This window comes from Pan paniscus, chromosome 16 (assembly GCF_029289425.2).
Source record: "Pan paniscus chromosome 16, NHGRI_mPanPan1-v2.0_pri, whole genome shotgun sequence".
NCBI lineage: Eukaryota > Metazoa > Chordata > Mammalia > Primates > Hominidae > Pan > Pan paniscus.
This window is the reverse complement of record NC_073265.2, coordinates 90502517-90528209: the sequence shown is the minus strand read 5'-3', so window position 1 is coordinate 90528209 and position 25693 is coordinate 90502517. Positions and strand designations below refer to the sequence as shown.

At 47.4% G+C, this 25693-nt stretch overlaps 2 protein-coding genes across 7 annotated transcripts in view; both read right to left on the bottom strand.

Moving 5' to 3' along the window:
• LRRK1 (leucine rich repeat kinase 1) overlaps positions 1-19775 on the bottom strand; it is a 151545-nt gene extending 131770 nt beyond the window's left edge. For 2 of the 4 annotated variants that reach the window (XM_055098802.2, XM_055098803.2), the window contains exons 1-3: positions 18433-19775; positions 17694-17857; positions 13284-13502 (exon numbers count right to left, since the gene is read on the bottom strand). In XM_055098802.2, the coding sequence (XP_054954777.2) occupies positions 13284-13380 (97 nt within the window). In that variant the 5' untranslated portion in view covers positions 13381-13502; positions 17694-17857; positions 18433-19775. Of the gene's footprint in view, positions 1-13283; positions 13503-15006; positions 15187-17693; positions 17858-18432 lie in introns of all 4 variants that reach the window. The other 2 variants (XM_034939514.3, XM_034939513.3) reach the window with 2 other exon arrangements.
• A 1472-nt stretch (positions 19776-21247) lies between these two features.
• ALDH1A3 (aldehyde dehydrogenase 1 family member A3) overlaps positions 21248-25693 on the bottom strand; it is a 36986-nt gene continuing 32540 nt past the window's right edge. For all 3 annotated transcript variants that reach the window (XM_003828432.5, XM_034939519.3, XM_008953826.4), the window contains one exon: positions 21248-23167. In XM_003828432.5, coding sequence (XP_003828480.1) covers positions 23095-23167 — 73 coding nt within the window. In that variant the 3' untranslated portion in view covers positions 21248-23094. The remainder of the gene's footprint in view (positions 23168-25693) is intronic.

Here is a 25693-nt window from a genome sequence, read left to right as displayed (position 1 = left end):
GAAACCCCATCTCTACAAAAAAAAAAAAAAAAAAGAAAAATTAGCCAGGCAAGGTGGTGTGCGCCTGTAGTCCCAGCTACTTAGGGGGATGAGGTAGGAGGATCGCTAAAGCCCAGGCTGTCAAGGCTATAGTGAGCCGAGAGGTCGCCACTGCACTCCTGCTTGGGTGACAGAGTGAGACCCTGTCTCTAAGTAAGTAAGTAAATAAATAAAGAAATAAATAGGCCAGGCGCAGTGGCTCATGCCGGTAATCCCAGCACTTTGGGAGGCCGAGACGGGCGGATCACGAGGTCAGGAGATAGAGACCATCCTGGCTAACACGGTGAAACCCCGTCTCTACTAAAAATACAAAAAAATTAGCCAGGCGTGGTGGCGGGCCCTTGGAGTCCCAGCTACTTGGGAGGCGGAGGCAGGAGAATGGCATCAACCTGGGAGGCAGAGCTTGCAGTGAGCTGAGATCACGCCACTGCACTCCAGCCTGGGGGATGGAGCGAGACTCCCCCTCAAAAAAAATAAATAAATAAAATAAAATAATAAATAAATAAACATTTTAAAAAAAGAAATCTAAGATAAAAATATAACATTTTAAAGTTCCACGTAGCTAAAGACTTATGAAAAGAGAAAAATATGCCATTTTGAGTCCAGGCCTAAAAACTGTGGTTTCTGAGGCCAATAAAAAAGGGGAACTAAATATTAGCCCTGATTCTTTGGAAGAGACGGCAATTGCTAGTAAGTTTGGGTGGGGGGCAGGAATGGGTACTTTTCATTGTATTCCCTTTTGTACTTTTAAATTGTGTGTAAGTATATGATTCATCTATTAAAAATGAATAAGATAGTTTAAAAATATATTTTAAAATCCTGAACCATTATCAACTTCATGCTAAAATATTTGAAAATCTAGATTAAATAGATAACTATCTAAAAATTGTATTGCATAAAATAAGTCAGGAAGAAATAGAACATTTACATAAACCTATAACCTTTAAAGACAGAGAATCAATAGTGAGACATCTACCCATTAAAAAGCACCAGGCCTGTATGGTTTTATAGGCAAAGTGATGTATTCTCCTTCTTGGAAAATATAGGACATACTTACATTATCAAACTTATGTTGGTTGAAGAAGCAAGATGCAAAAAGACTGGCATAGTATGAAAATATTTAATCCAACATTTTTAGTATGGAAACTGTTCTGAAAGGAGCAGGATTGACAAAACAGGACTCTGGTTACCCCATCCCTACCACAGCTGGACAATGAGCCAGCTGAGATGCCTCCTTCTCCCAGCTGAAGTGATAGCACCCAAGCTCATTTTCCCATGGATCTAGTGGCTCCTCATAGAGGACTGCACATCCCACAGACCCCGAGTTGCCCCATGTAAGCAGCCAGCACCCACAGCTAGCATGCTATTGACAGGCTGGGCTCTGAGAGGGAAGATCCAGGCTGGACCCTTGGCTGGAGTAGAACCCAGCCCCATCCAGCCCTATCCAGTAGATGCCCTGGCATAGCTTCTTGTTAAAGGAGAGGCTGGGGGCCACATGCCACGCCATCTTGCAGATTCAGGCTTTGTGATTTTCTTTCTCTTAATAAAGCCTATTCCCTAATCTCAGTGGATGACATTGTGGAGTTCATGCCAACCCCTGCGCAATAGATGGTAGCCCAGGGGGGATCCACCTGGCAAGGCAGAAATGATACCATGTATTTACAGACACACACACACACATACAGCCATAAAGGGTTCAGACTAACTTCAGAATAATGGCTACCCCTGGAGTTGAAGGAGAGTAGTGATCAGGGAGAGATCCAAAGGAGTTCTGGCTGTACCTGTAAGGTTTGACTTCTTAAAATATTTTCTTTGTAGCAAAAATGACAAAATACTAATGTTGGTTAAATCTGAGTGATGGGTACATCTTTGATCCCTCCTTCCTTTACTCCTCACTCACCTAACCCATATCAAAGCCTGCTCCTCTCACCAGGAGGTGGAGTCTATTTCCTGTGCTGGCCTACATCTGGACTGGCCTTTGACTTGTTTTGACCCACAGGTGGTGGCCGAAGTGATGCTGTACCAGGTCTAGGCCTGTGCCTTGGGAGGCCCAGAGGCTTCTGCTGCTAAACTCCAAGAATTCGACAGTAGGCTGTAAAGAAGCTTGGGCTAGACATGCGGTGGATGAGAAGGTGTGTGGAAGAGAGAGAAGTCATGTGGAGGAGCATGGAGGGGCCAGACATGGGAGTGAAGCAAGAAGAACCACCAGCTGGGCCCTGCCTAGATTCCTGACCCACAGAAACCTGGGAAATGATCATTCGTTGTTCTTTTAAGGCAGCAAGTGATAGGGTGGTTTGTTACATACTTGTGTGTAGATACCCACACAAGTCCTGATAGCTTTCTTTTGAGACCTATTCCCAGTGCACTCTCTTCCTCCCACTGCTACCCCACCATCCTGGCCCTCCTGGTGCCTTCTCTCCAGGGCTCTGGCAATAGCCTTCTAATTCCCTAAATAAAACCATGCAGCTCCTCAGATGTGTCCATCAGCCTTGGAACAAAATCTACACTCCTGCTATGAAGGCTTTACCTCTTCAGCCCCATTTGGTGCTTCTCTCACTCTGCCCCAACTGCACAGGCCATCTTGCGGTCAGTCAAACCTACCGAGCTCATTCCCGCTGCCCAGCCTTTGCACTCACTGATGCCTTGCCAGGAGCACCATTTCCCCAGCTCCTTTACAGGACTGACCTCCTGATTCCATTCACTTCATTCTGTGTAAATGCCACCTCCCCCCAGACACCTTCCCTGATCTCTGACCAGCAGTAGTGCCCTATGCCTGTCACTCTCCATCCCTGCAACCTGGTTGATTTCTGTCATGGCCCTGTTCACTCCTGACAGTAGAGTGCAGGTTTATTTACTGTGTTTCCCCTGCTGGAATAGAAACATCATGAGGACGTTTTCCTGGCTTCCCAGGGCCCTGACCATAGCAGGCTCTGACATAGCCTGGAGTGAAGGACTAAGACCAGGCACAAGAGGGAGGGCTGGGCAGATCATTCTCTGTGATTTTCAGTATGTTCAATAAACCCTCTTCTTCCCAGCCTTCCTGTGGCTGCCTCCTTCTGGTCAACTGAGCAGATCTGAGATTCAACATCAATGTCTTACCTAATAACAAATAAAAATGGCCACACTGTGCCTCTTTTGTACATGATCTTACTCTAATGCTTCATTGAGCATCACTCTCTGGTTTTCTTCTTCCTTCCTTTTTTTTTTTTGAAACAGTTTCTTGCTGTGTCACCCAGACTGAAATGCAGTGGTGTGATCTCTGCTCACTGCAGTCTCTGCCTCCTAGGCTCAAGCAATCCTCCCACCTCAGCGCCCCCAAGTAGCTGGGACCACAGGTGTGTGCCTCCACGACCAGCTAATTTTTTTTTTTTTTTTTTTTTTTTTTTTTTGTAGAGACGGGGTTTTGCCATGTTGGCCAGGCTGGTCTCAAACTCCTGAAGTCAAGTGATCCACTTGCTTGGCCTCCCAGAGTGCTGGGATTACAGGCATGAGCTACCTTGCTCAGCTCTCTTGTTCTTTGCTGTCTACTTTTCCTGCTACAATTGGAAGCCCTGTAAGGGCAGAGGCCACACTCCTGCTGTGTCCCCAGCATCCGGAACAGTGTCCTCCACAAGTGGATGCCTAAGAATGGTTGAAATAATCAGGCTGAATTAATAAAGACAAACACAAAGCCGGGGCTTAGAAGAAATGTAGAGAATGCAGAGGTCATTAAAAAGAACTTCAAAAATAAGTGCCAGTGAAAAATATTTTTCTGCCAGCATTTTCACCGACTTAGTATCCTAGGAAGTTGCTTTCTATGTAATTTATAGACATTCTTTGCCTATAAAGTCAGCTGACTGCAAATTTCCCTAATAATGCTTTGAATCATATAATTATTGATTTGTCTGGAATTCACTGTAAAATATTGGTTTCGATACATGATTTTCACATTTTAAATAAATAAATAAAAATTAACTGAGAAGACAAGACTGACACCAAAATAAAATAAAATAAATGGCAATTAGGATCCTCTGGGAAATTCAAGAAAATACTGTGTACAAAACACAGGAGCACAATGCTATGAAAATAAACAACCAAGAACAGGAAAGAGTTTTGGAAATTAAGACTGAGTTCCAAAATGAAATGTTCAATAGACAGGTTAGAAGATGAAGTCAAGCAAATTTTTTTTTGAGATGGAGTCTGGCACTGTGGCCCAGGCTGGAGTGGAGTGGTGTGGTCTCAGCTCACTGCAACCTCTGCTTCCCAGGTTCAAGCGATTCTCATGCCTCAGCCTCCTGAGTAGCTGGGACTACAGGTGTGTGCCACCATACCCGGATAATTTTTGTATTTTTAGTAAAGACGGGGTTTCGCCACGTTGGCCAGGCTGGTCTGGAACTCCTGACTTCAAGGGATCTGCCCACCTCAGCCTCTCAAAGTGCTGGGATTACCAGTGTGTTACTGGACCTGGTCAAAAGTTTATAAACATTAAGAAAAAGAACAACAGTTGGAAAATGTGAGCGAAAAGATAAGCAACCTGTATCTTAATTAACAGGAGTTCCAGAAAAACAAACAAAACGAAACTATAGCGAAAGCAGAAGAGAAAAATATTATCAAAGAAAATACAAGAAATGTCCCACGCATGAAAGGGATACATGCTTGGCCCACCCAGTGCCAAGCAGCAGGAACGGAAGAGGACCCTCACCCAGGTCTTTCATTGGAAAATTTTGGAAGACCAAGCACACAGGGAAGATTCTGAAAGCTTCTGAAAGGGAAAACCAGGTCACCACAGAGCAGTGAGAATCACACCACATCAGAGGACAAGGGAGAAGGTTCCAAAGGCAGAGGATTCCAATTGAGATCGCAGGAGAGGGCAAAATAAAGATGCCCTCAGGAACGCGGAGTCTCCTGCAGGAGCCTCCCAGGAGGCCTTTCTTAGGCATTTTCTCGCTGATGCATTCCAATTAAATAAAGGTGCAAAGTAAGAGTCCTGGGTGGGAGGCGGGAGGCCGATGGAAGTAGCAGGGAAGGGGGTGGTGCTCATCTCCAGGGCTCCACAGAATACTGGGTCTCCAGGCACTCGTCATCACGAAGGGAACATGTCATTTAAAGTCACAAATGTAACCTAGGGATGAGTCAGCCCCAAAAGAATGAAATGCAGAGGGAGCAGCAGATAGATGGGGTGCAAAAGGGAAGGAAATATTCATTTATTATGGTAGGACGTCAACAGGCACTGTTTCAACAGATCAGCAATAGAGAGGTGCAGGCATCTTCTTTACATTGAGAAATGGTAATTACCTGAAGAACGAAAACCAGAAACAGGAAATAACAACTCTTTTGGGAGTTGACACTGGGGCAGGGCCTTGTTGCTTTTCCTATATTATAGTCCCTTCTGTCTGACAGCCTTCATTAACCAGGAGTATGCCTTCCTTTGATAATTTTTAATGTGCTTGTTCTGTGATCCCGCCATTCTGCTGGGGCATATGCAGTAATATTCAACTCTTAGAAGCAAAAGGTAGAAAGAATCTAAAGACCCTTTAATAAGACATTGATGAAACATGGTTGGATTCACACCAGATGTGGTGCATATAGAGGGAACTCTGAGACATCCTCAAGAGAAAAAAGTTGTACAATAGTATGTACAACTGAATATGCATGTAAAACCAGAAATATATACAAAGATAACCATACATGTGCTTTGGAAGAGGTTAGGAAGAAAACACACTCAGGCCGGGTGCTGTGGCTCACGCCTGTAATCTCAGCACTTTGGGAGGCCGAGATGAGTGGATCACTTGAGGTCAGGAGTTCTAGACCAGCCTGGCCAACATGGAGAAACACCATCTTCACTAAAAATACAAAAATTTGCTGGGCGTGGTGGCGAGTGCCTGTAATCCCAGCTACTCAGGAGGCTGAGGCAGGAGAATTGCTTGAACCCTGGAGGTGGAGGTTGCAGTGAGCCAAGGTTGCGCCATTGCACTCCAGCCTGAATGACAAGAATGAAACTCCGTCTCGAAACAAACAAACAAACAAACAAACAAAAAGAAAACACACTCAGCTAACAGTGATTACCCATGGGCATGATGGAAAGGGGGCCAAGAATAACTGTGGCTTTCTCTTATCATGTCAATCCACTGTGCGAATTGTGGAATTCCATATAAATAACTTTTTTCTTAACCTTCAGGGAGGAGTCAGGCACCAGGAGAATGCTCGTAGTCCACTGTCAGGCAGGGGCTCTTCGCTTGCTTCTTATTTTTGAACCCGTGGGTGCTGGTGAAGGTTGCACAGAGACTGGAGTGACTGCCCACTGGAGCCATTTTTGCCTGGAAGCTGGGGTGGGGGCAGAATGACTGGAGGAGCCCTGCCCTGGCCTCCCGCGTCCAGCCCCACCAGCAGATCGAGGCCCTGAACCTTCCATCTCTAACCCTGCAGGTGTGGGCCACCTGTGACCACCCACTTGCCTCTCTGAGTTCACACGGCTGTGTCAAGTCCAAACTAAGCTGCTAACAGGAACTTCAGAGAGCCATTCCTGTCCACTTACATTCAATTTCTAACCTCAAATTTGCATCGTAACATGGCTTCATATTTAAAATAATCGATTAAAATGTTCTCTGCCTTTAAATATCTCTGAGTCACTGAAAAGTTCAAAGTGTCATGTAAGTTATTTTTGTTCTCGGTTCTCCTGAAACGACCAGGTAGGTGATTTTAAGCCAACATTTGGCAACGTGCCACGGCCCCTGGGTGCTGGATGTTGAATGGAGGATGAGAGGATGTCGCCAGGCACAACCCCAGCAGCATTAGCAAAAGGAACTGCAATCCTCAAAAGTTCTTTACAGTTGAAAATACAAGTTCTGATTAATGTGTGCTTCTTTGTGCAGCATGGGGGGTGATGAGCTCAGGAAGGACTCTATTGCTTGAGATATGTGTTTCTGTTCGGTTTTCTCTTTTCTTTTTTATGACAAATGTCACCCAATAAGTAGCAAGATGGCTAAGTGGAATCTGGACAAACTGAACCCACGGGTGGCCTGAATAGTGAAGGGACTCAGAATTGGGACTTCCAAAGAATAATAGCAGCTCCTTATTTTCATTCATCAAACTTTCCAAAAATGTGCGTGCAATTCACACACTCAAGTTTAGACTTACATGGCATTGGGAGTGGTGGGGTGGGAGGGCTCCATTCCCAGAGAACTAAAGAATTTCATAAAAATCCCTAGTGATGGCTCCTTCAAAGTCTGACTCGGGCAAACCAGGAGGGGTGAAAATCCTTGTCGCTCTGCACAGGGGCCTGGGGAGGCCCACATGGACATCTCCCTGCTCTCAGGCTACTGATCTCTTCATGGGGGCCAGGGCAGATGGCTGGTAAGAAAATCTTCTCTCTTGGTGGCTGAATGCATGCCAAGTGAGCCTGGGCTGCTCCCTAGCAAGCACAGAGGCCACCAGATAGGGCTGCCCTGCACACCCCACATAAAGGAGGCCAAGTCAGGAGCAAGTGTGGGGTGGGGGAGGCCAGGCCGGGGGTGAGGACTGGGGCTCTGGTGAGCTACCACCTTCAGGCTTGGGCCACCTAGGATGGGGTGGATCAGTGGGGGTGCTCCTGAGAGCCGGTCCACGGCAGGGTGGGGAAGCAGGTAGGGGCAGCTCTCCCCGTGGACCCAGGTGTGTATGGCCTAATAATTAGCCCACAGACAGACTGAGAAGTCAAAAAACTCTTGGATATCCAAGCGGAACGTGTAAAGTTGCCGGCGGCCTGTCCGTGGGATGGCTTACTCAGCCTAAAAAGGAATCTGCAGGGAGGGCAACACATCTGCTTTTAGTGACTCCAAGAAATGGGTTAAGGGATTCCGATCTGTCTAAATGAATAAAGCCAGGTGCAAAGAGAGCCCCACAGCATCCACTTCCTACCAGAGCTGTCCACAGAAAGGCTGGCGTTGTTTGCTAGGGAGTCAGCTCCCCATTGCTAGAAGTAAGCAAGCACATTGCAGACAAGTAATCAGGAGAAGATCTAAGCCTCAGGTTAAAATGAATGTTCAAAGGCTCATCAAGGGCCTGGAGCATCTGTAGCTGGCCTCTGCTTTGTAAGCATGAAGCACAGCTGTGCTAACTGCCACCTGCATGGATGGACGCACACAGCCACCTCGCCCGCCACCTGGGCCACCAATCAGCTTCCCTGTCCTTCTCCTCACTCATTAAAAGATTCCTGACCAGACGTGGCTGTGCTCCCTGGAGGGGCTGGCGAACTCCTGCAGCCAGGCTGGAATCTCCTTCCCTGCAAGGCCCTGCCTGCCCTGTTTCCTGTGGCTCCCACGGTGTGAACACAGCCCAGCACGTTCAGGCAGGAATCCAACAGGAGGAACAGGTCAGAGATGTGGGCTGGCTCATCACTGGGGATCTGTCCCTTGTAGACTTTCCTGCTGTGGCCTGACAAGAAGGCCGGCTGCCACCCTAGAGGCTCTTCCTAATTTGATCTATTTCCTACTTCTATTTCTGGAAGGCAGGAAGAGCCCCTACTTGAGCAAACCTCTTAGCTCCTATATTAAGAAGTTGTATTTCAAATACAGATTCGAAAAAGCCAAAGGAGAAAAAAACAAGACATTGGAAGTAGCCATGAAACAACCTGGGATTTGAAGAACTTCTGGAATGTTCCTTCTCCTCCTTTGGTCCATGCTGGGTCCGGTGGTGGGCAGTGCTCTGAGAGGTGTGTGACTGCGGCAGGGCTTTCAGGACCGAAGCGACGGCCGCTCACAGAGAGCTGGGGGTGCGAGCCACTGCCTGGGTGATGTCTGCTCAAGTTCCACCCACCCTCCGCAATCCAGAAGTCTCCCCAAGTATTCTCCACCTGAATTATGTGGAAGTTTCCTGACTTCTCTACTTTCCAGGACAGCTCTCCTTGGCTGGCGGGACTGGTTTTTCCACTCTGGCTGGTGTCAGACATACTCAGAAGAATGAACATCTAATGACATGTTTGTCAAAGTAATGCGCGTCCTGCAGCCCATGCCCAGTATCTCATTGACAGCTGCTCTGTCAGCTGGCAAACTCTACGCCCATCAAAGCTTTCCAACCATTCCTCTTGCACCGCAGGCGAGCTGACTGCTGCCGGTGCTAATGAGGTTGAGATTGTCACACACCTTCCTGGGACACAATTGTGTTGCACAAACACACAGCGGGCCGCACGGCAGGGCAAACACACACAGACCCCAGCCCCACACCAGCTGGGCAAAGCCCCCCACATCCAGGGGCTTTGAAAGGATTAACCATTGTAAACAAACATGAGCTGAGGTCACGCAAGTCACAACAGGTAGGGGGTGTGAAAAGGCGTGCCTGGTACACAAATAAAAAATGAAAAATACCATTACCCCAACACCCAACAGTAGACACTGTTTTTTAAAGTGTGGGTCTTTTTCTAACGCATACGTGGAAGTATAATAAGAACGTTGTCGTTTTCAAACACATTATCTTTCAAGGATTTTTAAAGCATGAGAAAGCTGTCCCTACATAATTTTGAGTGTCGTTAGTTTTCCTTCTGGCAGCCAACTTTTCTCAGCCGGAGCTGGAAATTAGGCCTGAACAGTGTTCCCTGAGTGAGGCTGGTGGATTTGGCGGGTGGGAGAGGGGAAACAGGGCTCCCTATCATCCCAGGAAGTCTGGGAGAAGGTGGGATGGGACAAATCCAGCTTAGGCTCTGGGGACATGCGCAGAGGGTGAGTCCTGTGGGGGGATCAGCTGCAGTCATAGTAAGTCAAGTATTCCGCATTTATTCCAGAAAGACTTCAAGGCAAAGAGGCCAGTGGAGGCAGATCTAACTTTGGATGTAAGCACAGGAGGTTTACCGTTTAGATTCTAATCACAAATCATCAGTACTTAAATAAACAATAATTTAAAAATAACTTGCAATATTATTCTTCTGGACGCAAAAGAAGGCAAAACAAAACAAAAAGCAATGTGTAGATATTGTAGGAAACATAGACAGCACCGATGAGCAAAGCACAGTGACTGCAATCCCAGCACACAGACGTGGCCACACGCCACCCTTTGAGCATTACCTGCTCCTTGGCTGTAGCCTTAGTGTAGATATTTATTAATATATTCTGTGAAAATGAAATCCAACATGCAATGCGTTAAAATTGGGCTTTACAGAGGGAGCACTGTAGGCTTTAGTCCCTGGAATTAATAACTTCTGTTAGTGAGCTCCAGGGCTGGGGCTCACAGGCTCAGTTCTGCTGGTACCACCTGCGGGACCTTAAAACTCTGAGTATGGGTATAAATTAGTAGCTTCTCACCAGATTCCTTATGAGGATTTGGTTATTATTGTAATTCATTAACATGTAACATAATTTTCTTAATGCTAAACAGGGGACAGAACTTTCTGGGGTGTGTCAGGCTATCTTCCTCTCCTCTTCAACTCTGTGTTTTCTGTGTTAGGTCGCTGCACAAACACCTCCCTCATTCTCAGGGGTTCCCAGGGTGTCACTTCCCTGTCCTGTCCCTACTTCAAGCTCCTTGAACAGTACACAGTGAAGGCTGCTGAGGTCACGTCAGGGTCCTTGGCCCTTGTGTGTGTCCCTTGGGTTATACAGAACAGGGATGGCAGGGATTCCTGAGATCCCACTGGGGAAAGAGGCCATCAGAGCAGAGTCAGGAGAGGACACCTCCTAAGGAGCAGTGCCAAGCTCAGATGCAGGCCTTTAGGGAGAATCATGGGGGCTGGGGAGTGCCACACTTTGGCCTTTCGGAACACCTTAACATTTTCTGGTTATCTGTCCTGCCACGAGCTTGGAGGTGGGGATGGGTTTGTCCAAAGCCCATTGCTCCCCGGTCCCTGGGACCTGTAAGAATCAATGGGGGATCCCTGGGGACCTAGAAACGCAGGCTGTCTGTGCCCCAGGCCTCCTGAATGAGATTCTGCCTTTCATCAGGATCCCCAGGGGACATGTGCACCTGATAATTTGAGAAGTGCTGCTCTATGGGACTCAAACCATTTAGATGGGCTGATTCTCTACTTTAGCTACATGTTAGAATCACTAGGGAACTTTGAAAAATTAGCCATGCTGGCCGGGCGCCGTGGCTCACACCTGTAATCCCACCCCTTTGGGAAGCCGAGCTGGGTGGATCACTTGAGGTCAGGAATTCTAGACCAGCCTGGCCAACATGGTGAAACTTCGTCTCTACTAAAAATACAAAAATTAGCCAGGCGTGGTGGCGCACGCCTGTAGTACCAGCTACTCAGGAGGCTGAGGCAGGAGAATCACTTGAACCTGGGAGGTGGAAGTTGCAGTGAGCCGAGGTCATGCCACTGCACGCCAGCCTGGGTGACAGAGCAAGACACTGTCTCAAAAAAAAAAGAAAAAGAAAGAAAGAAAACAAAAAAGAAAAAATTACCCATGCTCGCTCACTCCCCGCCCCCCTGCCCCAAGATGCTGCTCCAGTGGGTCCAGGTGGTGCCAGGGCCCTGCCGGTTTGAGCCACTACCCAGTGACTGTGTGGGCCGTGGTTGAGAAGCACTCCTTTAGATCACCAACTGTTGACCAGGAGGGGAGGGAGCAGCGTCTCCTGTGGACTTTTTCAGATGACACAGTCACCTACCCTACAGGCCCCAAACAGACCCAAGGTCCCTGTCCCCACCCTCGTCCCTCAGGGCTGCTAAGAGGAGCAGCAGGAGGATAAGGGAGCCTCAGGTGCACTGGAAAGGTGGAGGTGCTACCCCCAAATCAGGGACCGCGTTCTATCACCCACGCCACCTCGATCTCACACCAACAGAGCAAGGTCTTCCTACCACACGACTGAAAAAAGACACACGTCTAATACAAAGAAAAAGAAAATTTACAAAGATGCAAGTTGAACACTCTGGAAAGATTTAGTGCTGGGCAATGTCAAGAAGCAAATTCGTCTCCCATTTCATAACGTGATGGATGTGAAAAGACACCTTCCAGAAACGTCACCCTGGTCAGCTGCTGGACATTTCAGATGGAGTGAAAACACTCAAACAACTGAACAAAGTGTCTGCCAAGCCAGGTACAGTGGCCGATCGTTAGTTAACACGGTTAAGGGTACAAACGTGGGCCTCTCACACCCAACCTGTTGACCCTTTCACCTCCCATAGTGTGGCCTAGCATTTAAGAATGAGTGTTGCAGCATTAAGACAGGGTTCAGATGGCAATTCTGTGATTTCTGAGTTGTTGACCTTGAACACGTTTCCAGGCTTCTCTTACCCTCATGTTCCTCAGCTATAAAACGGAATTAAAAGTACCATGTGCCAGGTTGTCGTGAGGATTTTTTGACATTATTTCGTAAAGTTCTGAACTTTGTACATGTAGTGCCTGGTACATACTAAGGGACTGACAAATATTTGTAAATGATGATACCCTATTGGTCTTAAAGGTGGTGCAACTGTAGCGGAAAATCTGGCAAAATACGTGCCAAGAGCTTAACGGTGCTCAAGACCAATCATTCAACTTCTGTAAACCTGCATTACAGAAATAACCTTGAAACCAGGTATGAAGAGATGGGAAGGAACTGCTCTCAGTAGGAGTGAATAACTAGAAGCAACCCAAATGTCCCACAGGAGAATAAGGATTAGGTCAATAACTGCACATAGCACTCCCGCAGATAATGATGTTTGTTTTGGTTCTGAGTGCTGCCCAATTTATGAATCATTTTTTGATCCAATTATTAAATCGTAAAAAATAAAATAAAATAAATGAAATGATGTTTCACTTGATCGCAGGAGCCAGGTGGTGCCCTAGGCAAATGTCACTGATGGACGGTGAAGAGAAAAAAGCAACATGCAACACTACATACACCTTGTAAGTACAATAAAGTTAAAACAAAGTCCCCTAAACACAGAGAAGCAGAGACTAGGAGAGAACATGCCAAGATGCTCATTGTACTTGTGTTTGAGATAGCGGGATTCTGGATGATTCCTTTCCCTTCTTCCTTTTTTTTAAATTATTTTTTTCAATTTTTCCTTAATAAACATGTATCATTTTTATAATGAAAAAACAAAACTACATCCTTTTTCTTAAAAGTTCTTTAACCCAGCATGAAGTGATGTCCCAATTGTTAAGATCTGTGAGTCCACAATAAATTTTGTACACGGTTCCTCAATTTTTAGAATTTAAGAGCCCCAAGATATATTATATGATGAAAGAGCACCAAATGATGGACATTTGATTTCCATTGGTTGAGAACTCCTTGTTCTTACATAGCCTAGACACCCTGCAGGATGAGCATGGCAGGTCACACCCAGGCAGGCATAAGCACAGCCCTGTCCTTACCGTTAAGCGTCTCCATGGCGCGTTCTGGACACACAGCTGACTCCTCCGGCCCCACACACCAGTACATGCTGGGGGGTCTTTGTGACATGCCAGCCATCAACCCTTGCAGCAGCCGATCTTCAAAGGCAGGTCCCGCTGTTGTCACTGCCACTGCCGCTGGCTGTGGGGTGCATTAAGGCGTGGACTCGTAGCCATGGCTGAGCAGAAAGCTCTCTTGCTCTGGTGGCGAAAAACAATCAAAACAGAAAGCCTTTATAATTCCTGTCTTCCTCCCCTGCAAATATTTGCATGGGTTCATTTAGTTTTCCCTCTGCAACATTCCTTTTTGTAGTCCATGTATCCAGCCAAACCCATCGGGTGTGGTCAGTGGGAAGGCACAGCTCCCCCCATCCCATCTTGATGCGGGGCTCAGGTATTGTCTACCTGAGAAGAGTCTCAAACAAACCCCAGACAACTGGAAAACACATACTGGTAACAGCTTCAATCATTGTTCAGTCAACGCACACCCACTGTCACTTGCAAGGTAGCCAGGCTCTGTGTGAGGCTCAGTGGCACCAAGATGGCTCAAGGAGGCTCTTGCCCTCAGGGGCACACTCCAATGGGGGTAGGGCAGACATAGTTAAGGTTAGTCACGATACAAGGCTCTCCTTTTGCCCAGGGCCAGTTCTTCTGGAAGCCAGAGATGAGCATGTCATCCCAAAGGGGTGGTCAGGCAACAGTTCCAAAGACACGGAATTATTACTGGTTATGAAGTCAAGTTAGCGTGAGCTTTAGCAGAAATAAATGACGGAGGTTAGCAGACATGAGCCTCAAAAATTCTGCCCCTTTCCCAGGGGACATTTGGTAATGTCTGGAGACATTTTTGGTTGCCACAACTTGGCTGGGGGAGAGTGCTACAGGCCTCTAACGGGTAGAGGTGAATGATGCTGCTAAACATCCTGCAATGCACAGGACTGCTATTTGCAACAGAGAATTATCTGGCCCCAAAAGTTCCAGGGTGGAGTTAGACTGATCTCTGAAACTAATGACTATGATAAACGGAGACCAGGTGCTGCTCTTCCATGCTGGGCCCCCACTGAGCTTGGAGTCCCCCCATGGGCATAAGTGCCCATCCTGGTATGGTGATTGAAGGACCAGAGGGAGGGTAAGACCCACGCCCAGCTCAGGCCTGACATGAGGTACTACCATAGGAAATGCATGTGCGCCTATCCTTGTTCTTACAGCATATCCTATATGTGATGAAGTACGAGGTAATTAGCACCCCTTGTCTGTGTTCTCTCAGATAGACAACTCTGAAATGGGGAGTGATAGTGCAGCCAAAAATATATTTTTTAAATCAAGGTTATATAAAAATAATGCCTAAGAGAATCTGTACAGGCAAAAGCATAGCGTGGATGTTAAATATGTGTGTCTCAGTTTTCGCCTGTTAAAAATAGACATCCACCCTTACGCCCGGGCCTGCTAGTGGGGTTACTGTGTGAATTCAACCAAAGTGAAGTTTCTGCAGCCTCTCTCTACGACAGGGCTGGGGTGGTCATTACCTGTAGTACCAGTGCGCAGACTTGGAGGCCAGCGGGTCTCCCACCTCCCTGCTAATTAATAAGATCAGAATATCAATGCTGGAGGGCAGATGCCAGCCTCACCAGCGGGTAGGTTCTAGAAGATGCCGTGAGCAGTAGGGGCACGAAGTAAGGTACAGGACAAGGCTGTGGGAATTTCTCACCTAAAAGCCTAGAACTCAGGCACCTGGCCCAGGTGGACTGGACTCGTCAAGGCAGGGGAAGGTGGAGCTAGAAAAGCCAGGCTCCAGCAGCCTTGTGCAAGCTGCACATGTTTCAGAGGCAAAGAGGGATGGTCGACACAAACCACGTGTGGGAAACACCTGTGTTTGAAGTTGGGAAGCCTGAAAAGTCAAAGGAGGAAAGGAAAAACGATCAATCTGGGAAAAATTTAGGGGATGATGAAAGCCTTATAAATAGCAAAACCTGATTTGGAAAATCAACTTGTGACAGAGAGAGGAAGAGCCAGCAAGACAGAATCTGTTTTAAAATAAACGTTCCAATCACACATTCACATCCAGAAACTGAGAAGCACAGTTGCCATCTGCTTTCAGACACCTCTCCAAAACAGCTACCGCACATAACCAACAGCATTTCAAAAATCCAAAGGCTAGACATTCTTCCTGAAAACAGAAGTGTCTTACCATACAATGTTTTTAAGTTCTAAAAAAAAAAAAATCTTAAAATTATTTCAGGCTAACCCTCACCCAGCACATTTTGTTCCCCTTTTCATTTTCAGTTTCCTTTTGAAAATCACTTTACCAGTGGAAGACACTGCCCCTGGAGCAGTTTTAAAATTCTAGTTACTATTTTGGCTTATATTCTAAGGTAGAAGTTTTAAGATGAGGTAATTCAAATTTTGCTCAATCTTTGCCCTCAAACGGATCTTTGCTTCCTCCTGCTTCTTTTGGGTCCAGAGAGGTGCCAACAAGTGATGATTACAAGTTACATGTCTTCATTATACACCCTCAAGAGGGCATCAAGAGGTTTTCAGCAGTAATGATGGTTTAAATGATTTTTCAAAACCTCATCAATTTCCTTTTTCCAACTATTTATACCTGCATTAATGAATAAACCTAAACATTTAATGGAAAAGAAAATAGATGGGTGCGGTGGTTCACGCTTGTAATCCCAGCTCTTTGGGAGGCTGAGGAGAGTGGATCACTTGAGGTCAGGAGTTCGAGATCAGCCTGGCCAATATGGTGAAAACCCATCTCTACTAAAATTACAAAAATTAGCTGGGCATGTTGGTGGGCGCCTGTAATCCCAGCTACTTGGGAGGCCGAGGCATGAGAATCACTTGAACTGGGGGAGGTGGAGGTTGCAGTGAGCCAAGATTGCACCACTGCACTCCAACCTGGGTGACAGAGCAAGACTCTAGAGAAAAGAGAAGAACCTGTCATTCATTCTACAAATATCTTATTGAGTTCTTTCTATGAAGAGGGAACTCCATGAGTTTGTGAAGCTGGTGAGGGAGCAGACAGCTAAGTAATTGCTATAAAGCTTCTGACAGCAGAGAAGCCCAGATATTTTAGGAGGCTTGGGAAGCACTGTCGATATCGAACAGTTAGAAGTCCCTTGCAAGCAAAGCATGCTAGACATGCTCATTCATAGCACCTAGTTCCTTTTTGAACCAAAATCCTGGTCAAAATGGTTAGCCCATGATTCTAGAAGTCTCTTGAGTGCTATTTGCATCCCTTACTAGCATTGGCTTTTGCCTATAAAATGTGTTTAATGGGTTTGGGGGCATCCAAATATCTTGGAGCTGCAGGCCAGAGAAATATATTGTTCTCAATCCCAGATGAGCCCAAAAAGGGTGGAGGAGAGAAATGCTCCATGAGTCTGAAACCACAGGTAAGTTAGGGTTGTCCATTCCCCATCCAGTCACTCTACCACCATGCACGGGGTATCTCCCTGTACAGTTATGGGAATGAGGGCACAGCAATAAGCAAGACAGATCAGTCTCTGACCCCAAGAGCTCCAGTGGAGACCACAAGATAATTAAGGAGAAATTAAACAGATAAAGAAGGAGTACAGAATGGGGACTGCAGGGAGGCTGCAGAGTGAGGGATGTGAGAGGGAGTGTGGGTTTTCAGAGGGTGACCAGGGAAGACTTTCTGAGGCTGTGTGAAGAGTCAGGAGGCAGCAGTGCAGGGGACCAGTGCTGGACAGCAAGCTCAGCCAGTGTGGCCTGGGGCAATGGCCTGGTGGTCCGAGACAGCAGAGGCTGGATCAGCTGGGGGTGTGAGCAGAAGGAGGTCTCCTGGATTGCGTGCCAATTGCAAGGAGAAGCTACTGAAGGACTCCATAAAGAGGACTGATATGGTCCGATTTACCCATTTAAACACACAGACACACACAGACGCACACTGCTGTATAGAGAATGGAGGAAGGGGGAACTGAAATCCTACAGTAAAGAGATGCTGGTGCCCTGGACAAGGGCCGGGGTGGGGGGTGGGGGCATAAGAAAAAGGGGACAGATCGGGACACATTTTAGACATAGATTCAACAGACTGAATTTTTTTATCTGAGCATCCGAGTTGACTGCGAGGTCACTGCCAGAGACACCGACTTTCGGGAGAGGGAAAGGTTGGCTGACCGCAAAACCTCCCTTAGGAACAAATTAGGCGTGAGGTTAGTTTGTTATATTATTTTCTCTTTCAGGACATAGGCAAAGATGAAGAAAATCAAATCATAAAAGGCGTCTAATGTTAACATTTTCCAAAACTGTGCGTGTTCTAGCTATCCCTTTAATGTCTGGGCATTTTGATACCCTGTGAGTGACTGGCAAACTCTATGATTAGTGTACACGGTGAGAGGTTTGCTGAAAGCTACATGCCCGTTTCTCTACCTGTTGCAGGGGAAGCGTTTGTGGGAGAAAAACGTCGTGGCCTCAGACTGCGAAGGGGTAGGTGGAGACGGCCACAGAGTTCTCGAATCCTCCACCAGCGTCTCCTCGCTGACCCCGGCCTTCCTGGGCTTCCTTCCCGCGTCCCCGCCTGCCAGGAAGGTCCCCTGCAGCGACCATGGTAGACACAGCAGCTGTATCTGCGCCAGCCAGAGACCACCCGGGCGAGAAGCGCAGCCCAGACGCCGGGGAGGGTGAAGCCTCGCTGGGCCACCCCGCAACCCCAGGAGGCCCCGGACCAGCGAGAGGCTCCCGGGCGGTCTCTTGCCGACACCCCGGCCCGGGCTCACCCGCGCGCTCCCCGCTAAAGGGCTGGGTTTGCTCCAAAGGCGGAGGAAGCCTGTGGACCCCCCGGTGTATCTCCCGACTTGTGTTTCCTGCCTCCGCTTCCCAGCTCTCCCGACCCTGTCCCGTACGGGGATTCGGGGTTCCCTGTTCGGGCCCCGCGCGCTCCCCTCCCGCAGGCTGGCGGGGCTCCGGGCGCGGCGGGAGGCAGCGGGGACGTGAGACCGGGGTCGCCCCACACGCCCTGCGCAACGGCCCCCCGAGCCCGACCCCGCGGCCGCCTGGAGCGCAGAGGCCCGCGGGCAGGCAGAGGCCGAGGCTCCCCGCGGGCGCCGGGCGCGGGCTGTGGGTTCCCCGGGCGGGCCCCCCGGGGGGCGCCGGCAGGAGCAGCGCTTACCTGAGGCGGCGGCGGGGCCGGGACGCGGGGCCGGGCGGACACACGGGCGGGCGGGGGCCTGGCCTTCCCACCGCCGTCTGCCCCCCGCGCCTCGGGCCGCGCGCCGGGGCCGGGCCCAGACGCACTTCCTCAATCCTGAGGCCGGCGGGCGGGCGGGGAGGGCGGCGCGCAGAGCTCGCAAGGCCGCCGCCAGCTCTCCCAGGGCGTCCCCTCGGTGGCCGCCTCAGTTTCCCCGGCCGTAAAACGCAGGCGATCGCGCTCAGTGCCCCGGGAGACGCCGGGGTCCGCGGGCCCTTCTGGCACCGGGTCCTCCTCCAGGTTCGGGCACCCGGGTCCCTCCACGCGGGGCGAGCGCGGCGATGAGATTGGTCCGTGCTGCGCTCAGCCCCGCTTTCACTATCCCTCTGCTCCAGGGGCAGCAGAATCAGCAGATGAGCCCCCGGCGTGCATGTGGCCCACACACTCCGGCCGTAAAAATTAAACAGACAGGGAGTATTCATTTGTGCAGAGCTCTCTACAGGGCAATACAGAAATGTGTCGTTCTAAAGGGTTAACGATTTGCAATTTGCATATCCTCCAACACATGGATTTTACTGATTCGGTGATGGATGTGTGCGAAGAATTTGCTGCTCGGTGAATCATTGTTAATTGTCGGCTTTGGGGGGAATACATAAAACGTGGAATATTGGCAATGTATCGTGTTTCAGCCTTTTATAAAGGTGTCACCAGGCTGCTGAGGCTAATACAGAAACGCAGACCGTGAAAAAGATCTGCGTCCACGCCGCAGGCGGGCCTCACACGGAGCTCCACGTGTGGACCCAGGGACAAGGCCTGCTCAGGAAGAGCAGAGGGTTCCACGGCCTGCAGGACCAGCGCCCTGGGCTCCTCTCCTGGAAAGTTATGACTCGCATGTTCCCAGGATTTAGCGCGCATCTCCCCCACCCTCACTGCCATTTCACAGAACCCGGGCAGCTGCAGGGCTCCTGCAGGACCTCCCGGACGCCGCGGGGCCGTGTTCCCTTGAGCGGCTTCTTGGGTCCCTGGTTGGAGAGGGCACCACCGAGCAGCTTCGCTCTGCTCCTGGGAGGCTACTTCTGCCACTGGACGACTTTCCAAAAGGGTGAGCGCAGCTCTGCAATCCTGTTCTCACCCCCGAGGGCCTCACACCAGTCTGCAGGAGCCAGCAGTGTGATTGCCACCGACAAGTTCCCAACAATTTGCAGGGCGTGGTGTCCTCAGTGCTGAGAGAGCCCCGCGACGGCGGTGCAGCTCCTCCAGGGCGCTCAGCCCCGCCACCTGGCGCCACCGCGAGGGAGCGCAGGCCCAGGGCCCGGGCAGACGCTGGAGGGGACGCGCCAGGTGAAGATGGGGCACCTCCACTTCCCTTCTAAATGAGCCTGGGAATAGGCTAGGAAATGTCCCCACTGTAGAAGACAGCAGGAACATCTGACACGCGGATAACCTGTGCTGAGCTCGTTATATTCCCAGCGTTTAATTCTAGCCATTAGGCATGCCTTAGCCACAGCTTCGCATAGGAAGGTTATTGCAGGTAAGTTAAGATTCCTTTCCACTTCTTCCTAAGGGTCGCTGACCCATGGTTCTCTAGCTTTTGCTGGTAATCCCACCCGGATTCTCAGCACCCTAGGTTGGAATGACCCCTCCTGAGGCGGGTGGGGTAGCTGGAAGGCACCTCCCTGAACTGACTTTTCTGCCTTCTTGAAGGTGCAGTGGCTGAGCGCTACTTCAGTGTTTTCCGGTTGTCTTTCTTCAGCCCAGTACGCAGTTTCCTCGGACAGTCTTCCTTGAGCAACTTCCTAAACGCCCTTCATTATCCCCCTTCAAGCTCATGCCTAGGAGCAAGGAGCAAAGCCATTGGAAAGGCTTCATCCACCAGCAGGAGAAGCTAGGACATCCCAAAGGGTCCACTTCTAGAGAGGTGCCAACCCCCACACGCACACCAGGCACACAAATGCATGTGTGCACACGCATACCACACCCTCCAACTGTCCCCAGAATGGCTCCCTTCAGGGAGTCATGTTCCGGGACACCAAATGAGGGAAAATATCCTTCTCCTATAGTTTCCTGCTCACATTTGGATTGAGAAATGGGATGTCTCTAAATAATGTGTCTAAATTCTCTTAACATAAGTGCATATGTTACGAGAGATCTGACCCCAGCCTCCCTTAAGTTTTTTGTTAAAGTGGTGCTGCTTTGCCACCCATGTCAAAATGATCTGGGCTTTCCACATCAAATGCAAGGGATGAGCTTGGAGGACATACCCCAGTACCAGCAATGATCTTGAACCAATGGCAGCGTCAGCTCACAACGTGGTGATTGAGGCTTCTTGGTTAGAAGCTTTAGAAACTTGAGGTCAGTAAAACCCAAATTGATCCTTTCTCTAGATCCTCTAGATTTCTCTAGAGGAAAAGGTGACAAAAACAGACACTTGTGCTCACCGTCAGGGGCACAATGCTGTCCGTCAATCCTCATGCAGTCCTCCCCACCATTTCCCACACTGACATCATCACTACTTTATGATAAAAGGAGACTCAGGCAGCTTAGATAACAGCTGAAACTCAGCCAGCTATGACATGGAACCTCTGAGGCCCAGCTCCTTGCCTGGTCAACCCCCAAGCCCACAGAAATGGGTTTCACACTCAGGCAAAGCACTGGGCCCGACTGACTGAGCAAATGTAATTTTATGCTTACATTATTGATCCTGCTTTAATATCAGCCATTTCGTACAGGTCTCAGAAAGAGAAAGGCCTGCCATCGAATTCAAATGACTTTGGTCTTTAAATGAAAAAGCATAATGTTTCTCAAATATCCAATTTTATTTTATCATTCTCGCATTGTGGAATGCGATCTGCAGCTAGGATCGGAATTCCCAGGCCTATAGATTTTTAAACCACACCACAGGGGTAAACCTTAAAAGAAGTGAAACCTAACACTATATATATTTCCATTTCTAAATACAGTATATTACAGAAGGTTAAATATACCACCTCTGTGTACTTACAACTATAAAAAGATACAATAACTATACCAATTATAAATAATGTAGCATTTCATATTAAAGACATTATCGTACAATGAAAGAATAAGAACCCTCTAACGTATCACTATCAAGGTTAGCATCTATAGCTACTTGAGATAAAATACTGAAAATTCAGTGTATGAAGCCAAATCCTGATTTAACAAGTTATTGGTAGTATAAGTGATAAGTGTTAGCTGATGAAGGGAAGGCAAATGTGGTCATTTATATCTCTGACAAGGGTGATAGGCCCATTTTATACATGGTTTTCATTATACACACACTGGTTCTGATACGGGCCCTCATTTTATTATTGCCCTCCCCAACTTAATTTGCAAACGTAAGCACTACTTTCCCAATTAGGAAAGTACTAGTTAGTAACCATGAAAGTATCCGAATAACACATTTGTTTTTGTTTTTGAAGCTATATGGGAACACTTTCAGTTTCCCAAGTTAAAACATGAAATTGCACATCATCATTTGGATCCCTAAAGAGGAAAAGAAAAATTCACAACCTGCCAGTGAAATACTCAGGCCACTTGGATGAAGACCGAGGTCCTCCATAGAATCCAGGTGTTATTTACTAACTAATCAGAAATTAATATCAAAATAGGACTTAAAAATAACAAGGCTGTGTTATTACAGCAGTCTTTCCAGTTGTGTACGCTTTACTAATCTAAATTGGGTAACAGAACTGGAGAAAAGGAAGGCTACACAGACTTATCATAAGCTGTTAGTGAACACGATAGAAATGCATAATTTGTTAAAGCGAATTGCAGCTCTGATTTGTCAAATGAGGAGGTGAATTATCCTAGGATTTGCTATGCTGTTGTGGCGTTCGAAGATTGGATCTTTAGCAGCAAAGGTAACATCAACAATATTTTCTGCTTAAGAAAGTGCCTTGGTTAAGGTAGACCGTGATATCGTTTTTGACTAAGCTCTCTGGGCTATTGATTCTGTCATATTCCAAAGGCAGTATTGGTTTGAAGCTGAATCGCACGGTCAATGTCAACATGCAATCCACAAAGACCCTGGCGCCCTTCCACGGTATGCACTAACCAAAACTTTCTCACTGTGAAATCCTTTTTTAAAAAAAAAAAAACAAAAAACAAAAACAAAAAACCTTACTGTGACTCCTTTCCCAAGGAATGGTCCCACCTTTACCTCGGAAAGAGGCGTGGCTTGCTCTGTAAGCAGGTCCACCCTGAGGAGGCCACAGGTGCAAGAGCCCTGCTTGCAGAACACACGGGGGTTTTCCCACATTCTTACTGGAGTCAGATTCGGCAAAGCATTTCAAGCAACTGCTGGACACTTCAAATACCACTCCCTGTTAACAACGCCCTGAGTATCTCACTGTCTCCAGGATCTGGTTTAAAGGGAAAAACAGAAATGGCCAACAGCTCCCTCCCCAGGCAGGACTGCGATTTCACAGACAACCTATAGGCATCCCCAGTTTGGTGAATAAACAGGAGAGTGAGAGGAAAACAGCAATCATTCAACTCCAGTAGATGTAAAGCCTCCAGAAGAATGTGTCCTGGGAAGGTCAGAAATGTCATTGTTTTTCTCCAGCACATTTCATCTGCCACATTCCGCCGTCCGATGTTTGAGGAAGGAGCCCCGCCTTTCCTTCAGGGGTTCTTGTCGCCAAGTTTGATGGTGACAGTTTTCACTTCTGTGTATTCGGCCAAAGCGTATTCACCTCTGTGATCACAGAAAAGAGGAAAATTCAAAATGGGTACCTCCCTTAGCCATTGTGTAGAAACTGTTCTGAGGCTTCATCATTCCATCAGGCCGTTGGAGGCTTATGCAAAGGTTAAAATGTGACGATCTCATGGAATAATAGCCAGGACTGTAACAGCACTAGTAAGTGTCAGTAGCTGCATATGTGACTTAAATGTAAATATCAAGGTCTTCTTGTGTGTGATGCTTTTGAAATGGCCAGGACTAAGGGTTTCCCTTTAGAGAATGAAGGGGATTTAAAAAAAGTAAAGAGGTGAATTCCCTGGGGTGTCAATAGAGAGCAAAACGAGAGGGCCTGGTGGACGGTGGGGTGTGTGTGAACGAGGGAGGAGCAGAAATTACACTGGGTTGATAACTTTGAGATGGCAATTGGGAGCTGCTTGAAGAGGAGACAGAAGAGGCAGAGGCCCAAAGCTATTGGCTGGGGATGTGGCCAGAGGACCAGAGGGAAGAACACCAAGGGCCTGAAGCTGGCCTCAGAGTGCACAGCTGGGGACCAGCTGTCAGACAGTGAGGCCAGCCTAGGGGGCGTGAGGGAAGCAGACGTTAGCACAGACTGGACACGGGGAGGCCGCAGCCTTTGGGTTCACATCCTTGGTATAGTTCCTTTCTTTAAATCTTGCAGGGCTCAGGTGATCCTTCCCTGGCACCATGGGCCGTCTTCAGGGTAGCTTCCCTTCCAAGACCCAAGAGGCAGCTTTGGAGAGATTTAAATCCCTCTAAGCGCTTGATCTGCTGTCAGGTGAAGAAAAATGTGTGCTTGTTTAGGAAGAGATGAAGGTAGAGGTGGCCACTGGAGTCTCTGTAGTTAAAAAGACCTGTGACAGAATCCCATCTCCTCCCTTAGATCAATGGTTCTCAAAGTGTGGTCCCCAGACCAGCAGCATCAGCCTCACCTCTGAACTTGCTAGAAATGTAGATTCTCAGGCCTCCCCCAGCCCTACTATCGTAGGCAGAATAAGGATCTCCCCAAAGGTATCCAAAATTGGATCCCCCAAACCTGTGAATATGTTGGGCTACAGAGTGAAGAATTAATGTTGCAGATGGAATTCAAGTTACTAATCAATTGACTTTAAAAGAGGGAGACTATCCTGGATCATCCAGGCAGACCCAGTGTAATCACAAGGGTCCCCAAAACTGGCAGAAGAGAGGCAGAGCAAAATGAGATTATAGAAACAGGTTCAGAGAGCAGCAGTGCTGGCTTTGAAGATGGAGGATGGGGCCACCAGCCTAGGAATGCGAGCAGCCTCTAGAGGATGGAAAAGGCAAGGAAGCAGATTCTCTCCTGAGAACCTCCAAAAAGGAATGAAGCCCTTGATTTTAGCTCAGGGAGACCTGTGTCAGATTTTTATCCTATAGAACTATAAGATAATAGATTTATGTTATTTAAGCCACTGATGTTATGGTAGCTTCTTGTAGGAGCAATAAAAGACTAATAAACTTACTGAATCAGAAACTCTATGGTGGGGCCCAGACATCTATATTTTAACAAGTCCTCCAAGTGATTCTGATGCATACTCAAGTTGGAGAACCACTGGCTTAGAACTATGTTGCTTAGATAAGTTCTTTGCCTTCCCTGAGCCTCAACTTCATCAACTATCAAATAGGAATACCATCACCTCCTTGTAATTATAACAATTACAGATAATCATGTAGAGCCCCTACTACGTGTTAGGCAGAAAATGAATGGTAGGTGCCATTGAGATTTTTAGGTCATTTCCTAAAACAAATAGTTCCAGAACCCATGAAAATAAGTGAATTATTTTATAATCTTTCCTAAATAAAACACAAAATATAAAAGCCATAAACAGAATGCTAAATTCTATTTTTGTAGAGCAGAGACTCCATTAAAAACTCCCAAATGACAAACTAGAAAAAAAATTTACAACACTGGGTGAAAATCAGAGTGTGATTTTCCTTAATATACAAAGAGCTCTTGCAAACCAACAAGAAAAACACAAATACCCAAATGGAAAAATCAACAAAGGACAGGAATAGTTAGTTTGCAGAAAAAGAAATATGAATTACCAATAAGTGTGAAAATGGTGCTCAATGCCATCATGATTAAAGAAATGTAACCAAAACAGTGGTGAGCCCATTTTTCATGTGGCAGATTACTCAATTTTAGTAATTTATTCTGAAAACAATCTCCCACAAGTGTATACTTCCACTTGTATGCACAAGGAAGTACATCAGCATGGTTTGAAATAGCAGAACCCCTTGGAAATACACAAAAGTTCCTCATAGGAGATCATCAATAAAAAGAATGGAAGGATATCCAAAACCCAGTCTCAATAACGAAATGTAGCTTGCTCCCATTTCATTTGAAAACAGAAAAGAACACACATATATAAATCCATTGTATGCAAATAAAATGCACAATACACTCTAAAAGTGAGAATACAATGTTGCATTGTAAAAATTCAAAGCCAATAATTATTTCTCAAGTTAGTAAAGAAAAGAAAAGCAAAGTGATGAAATCAGATT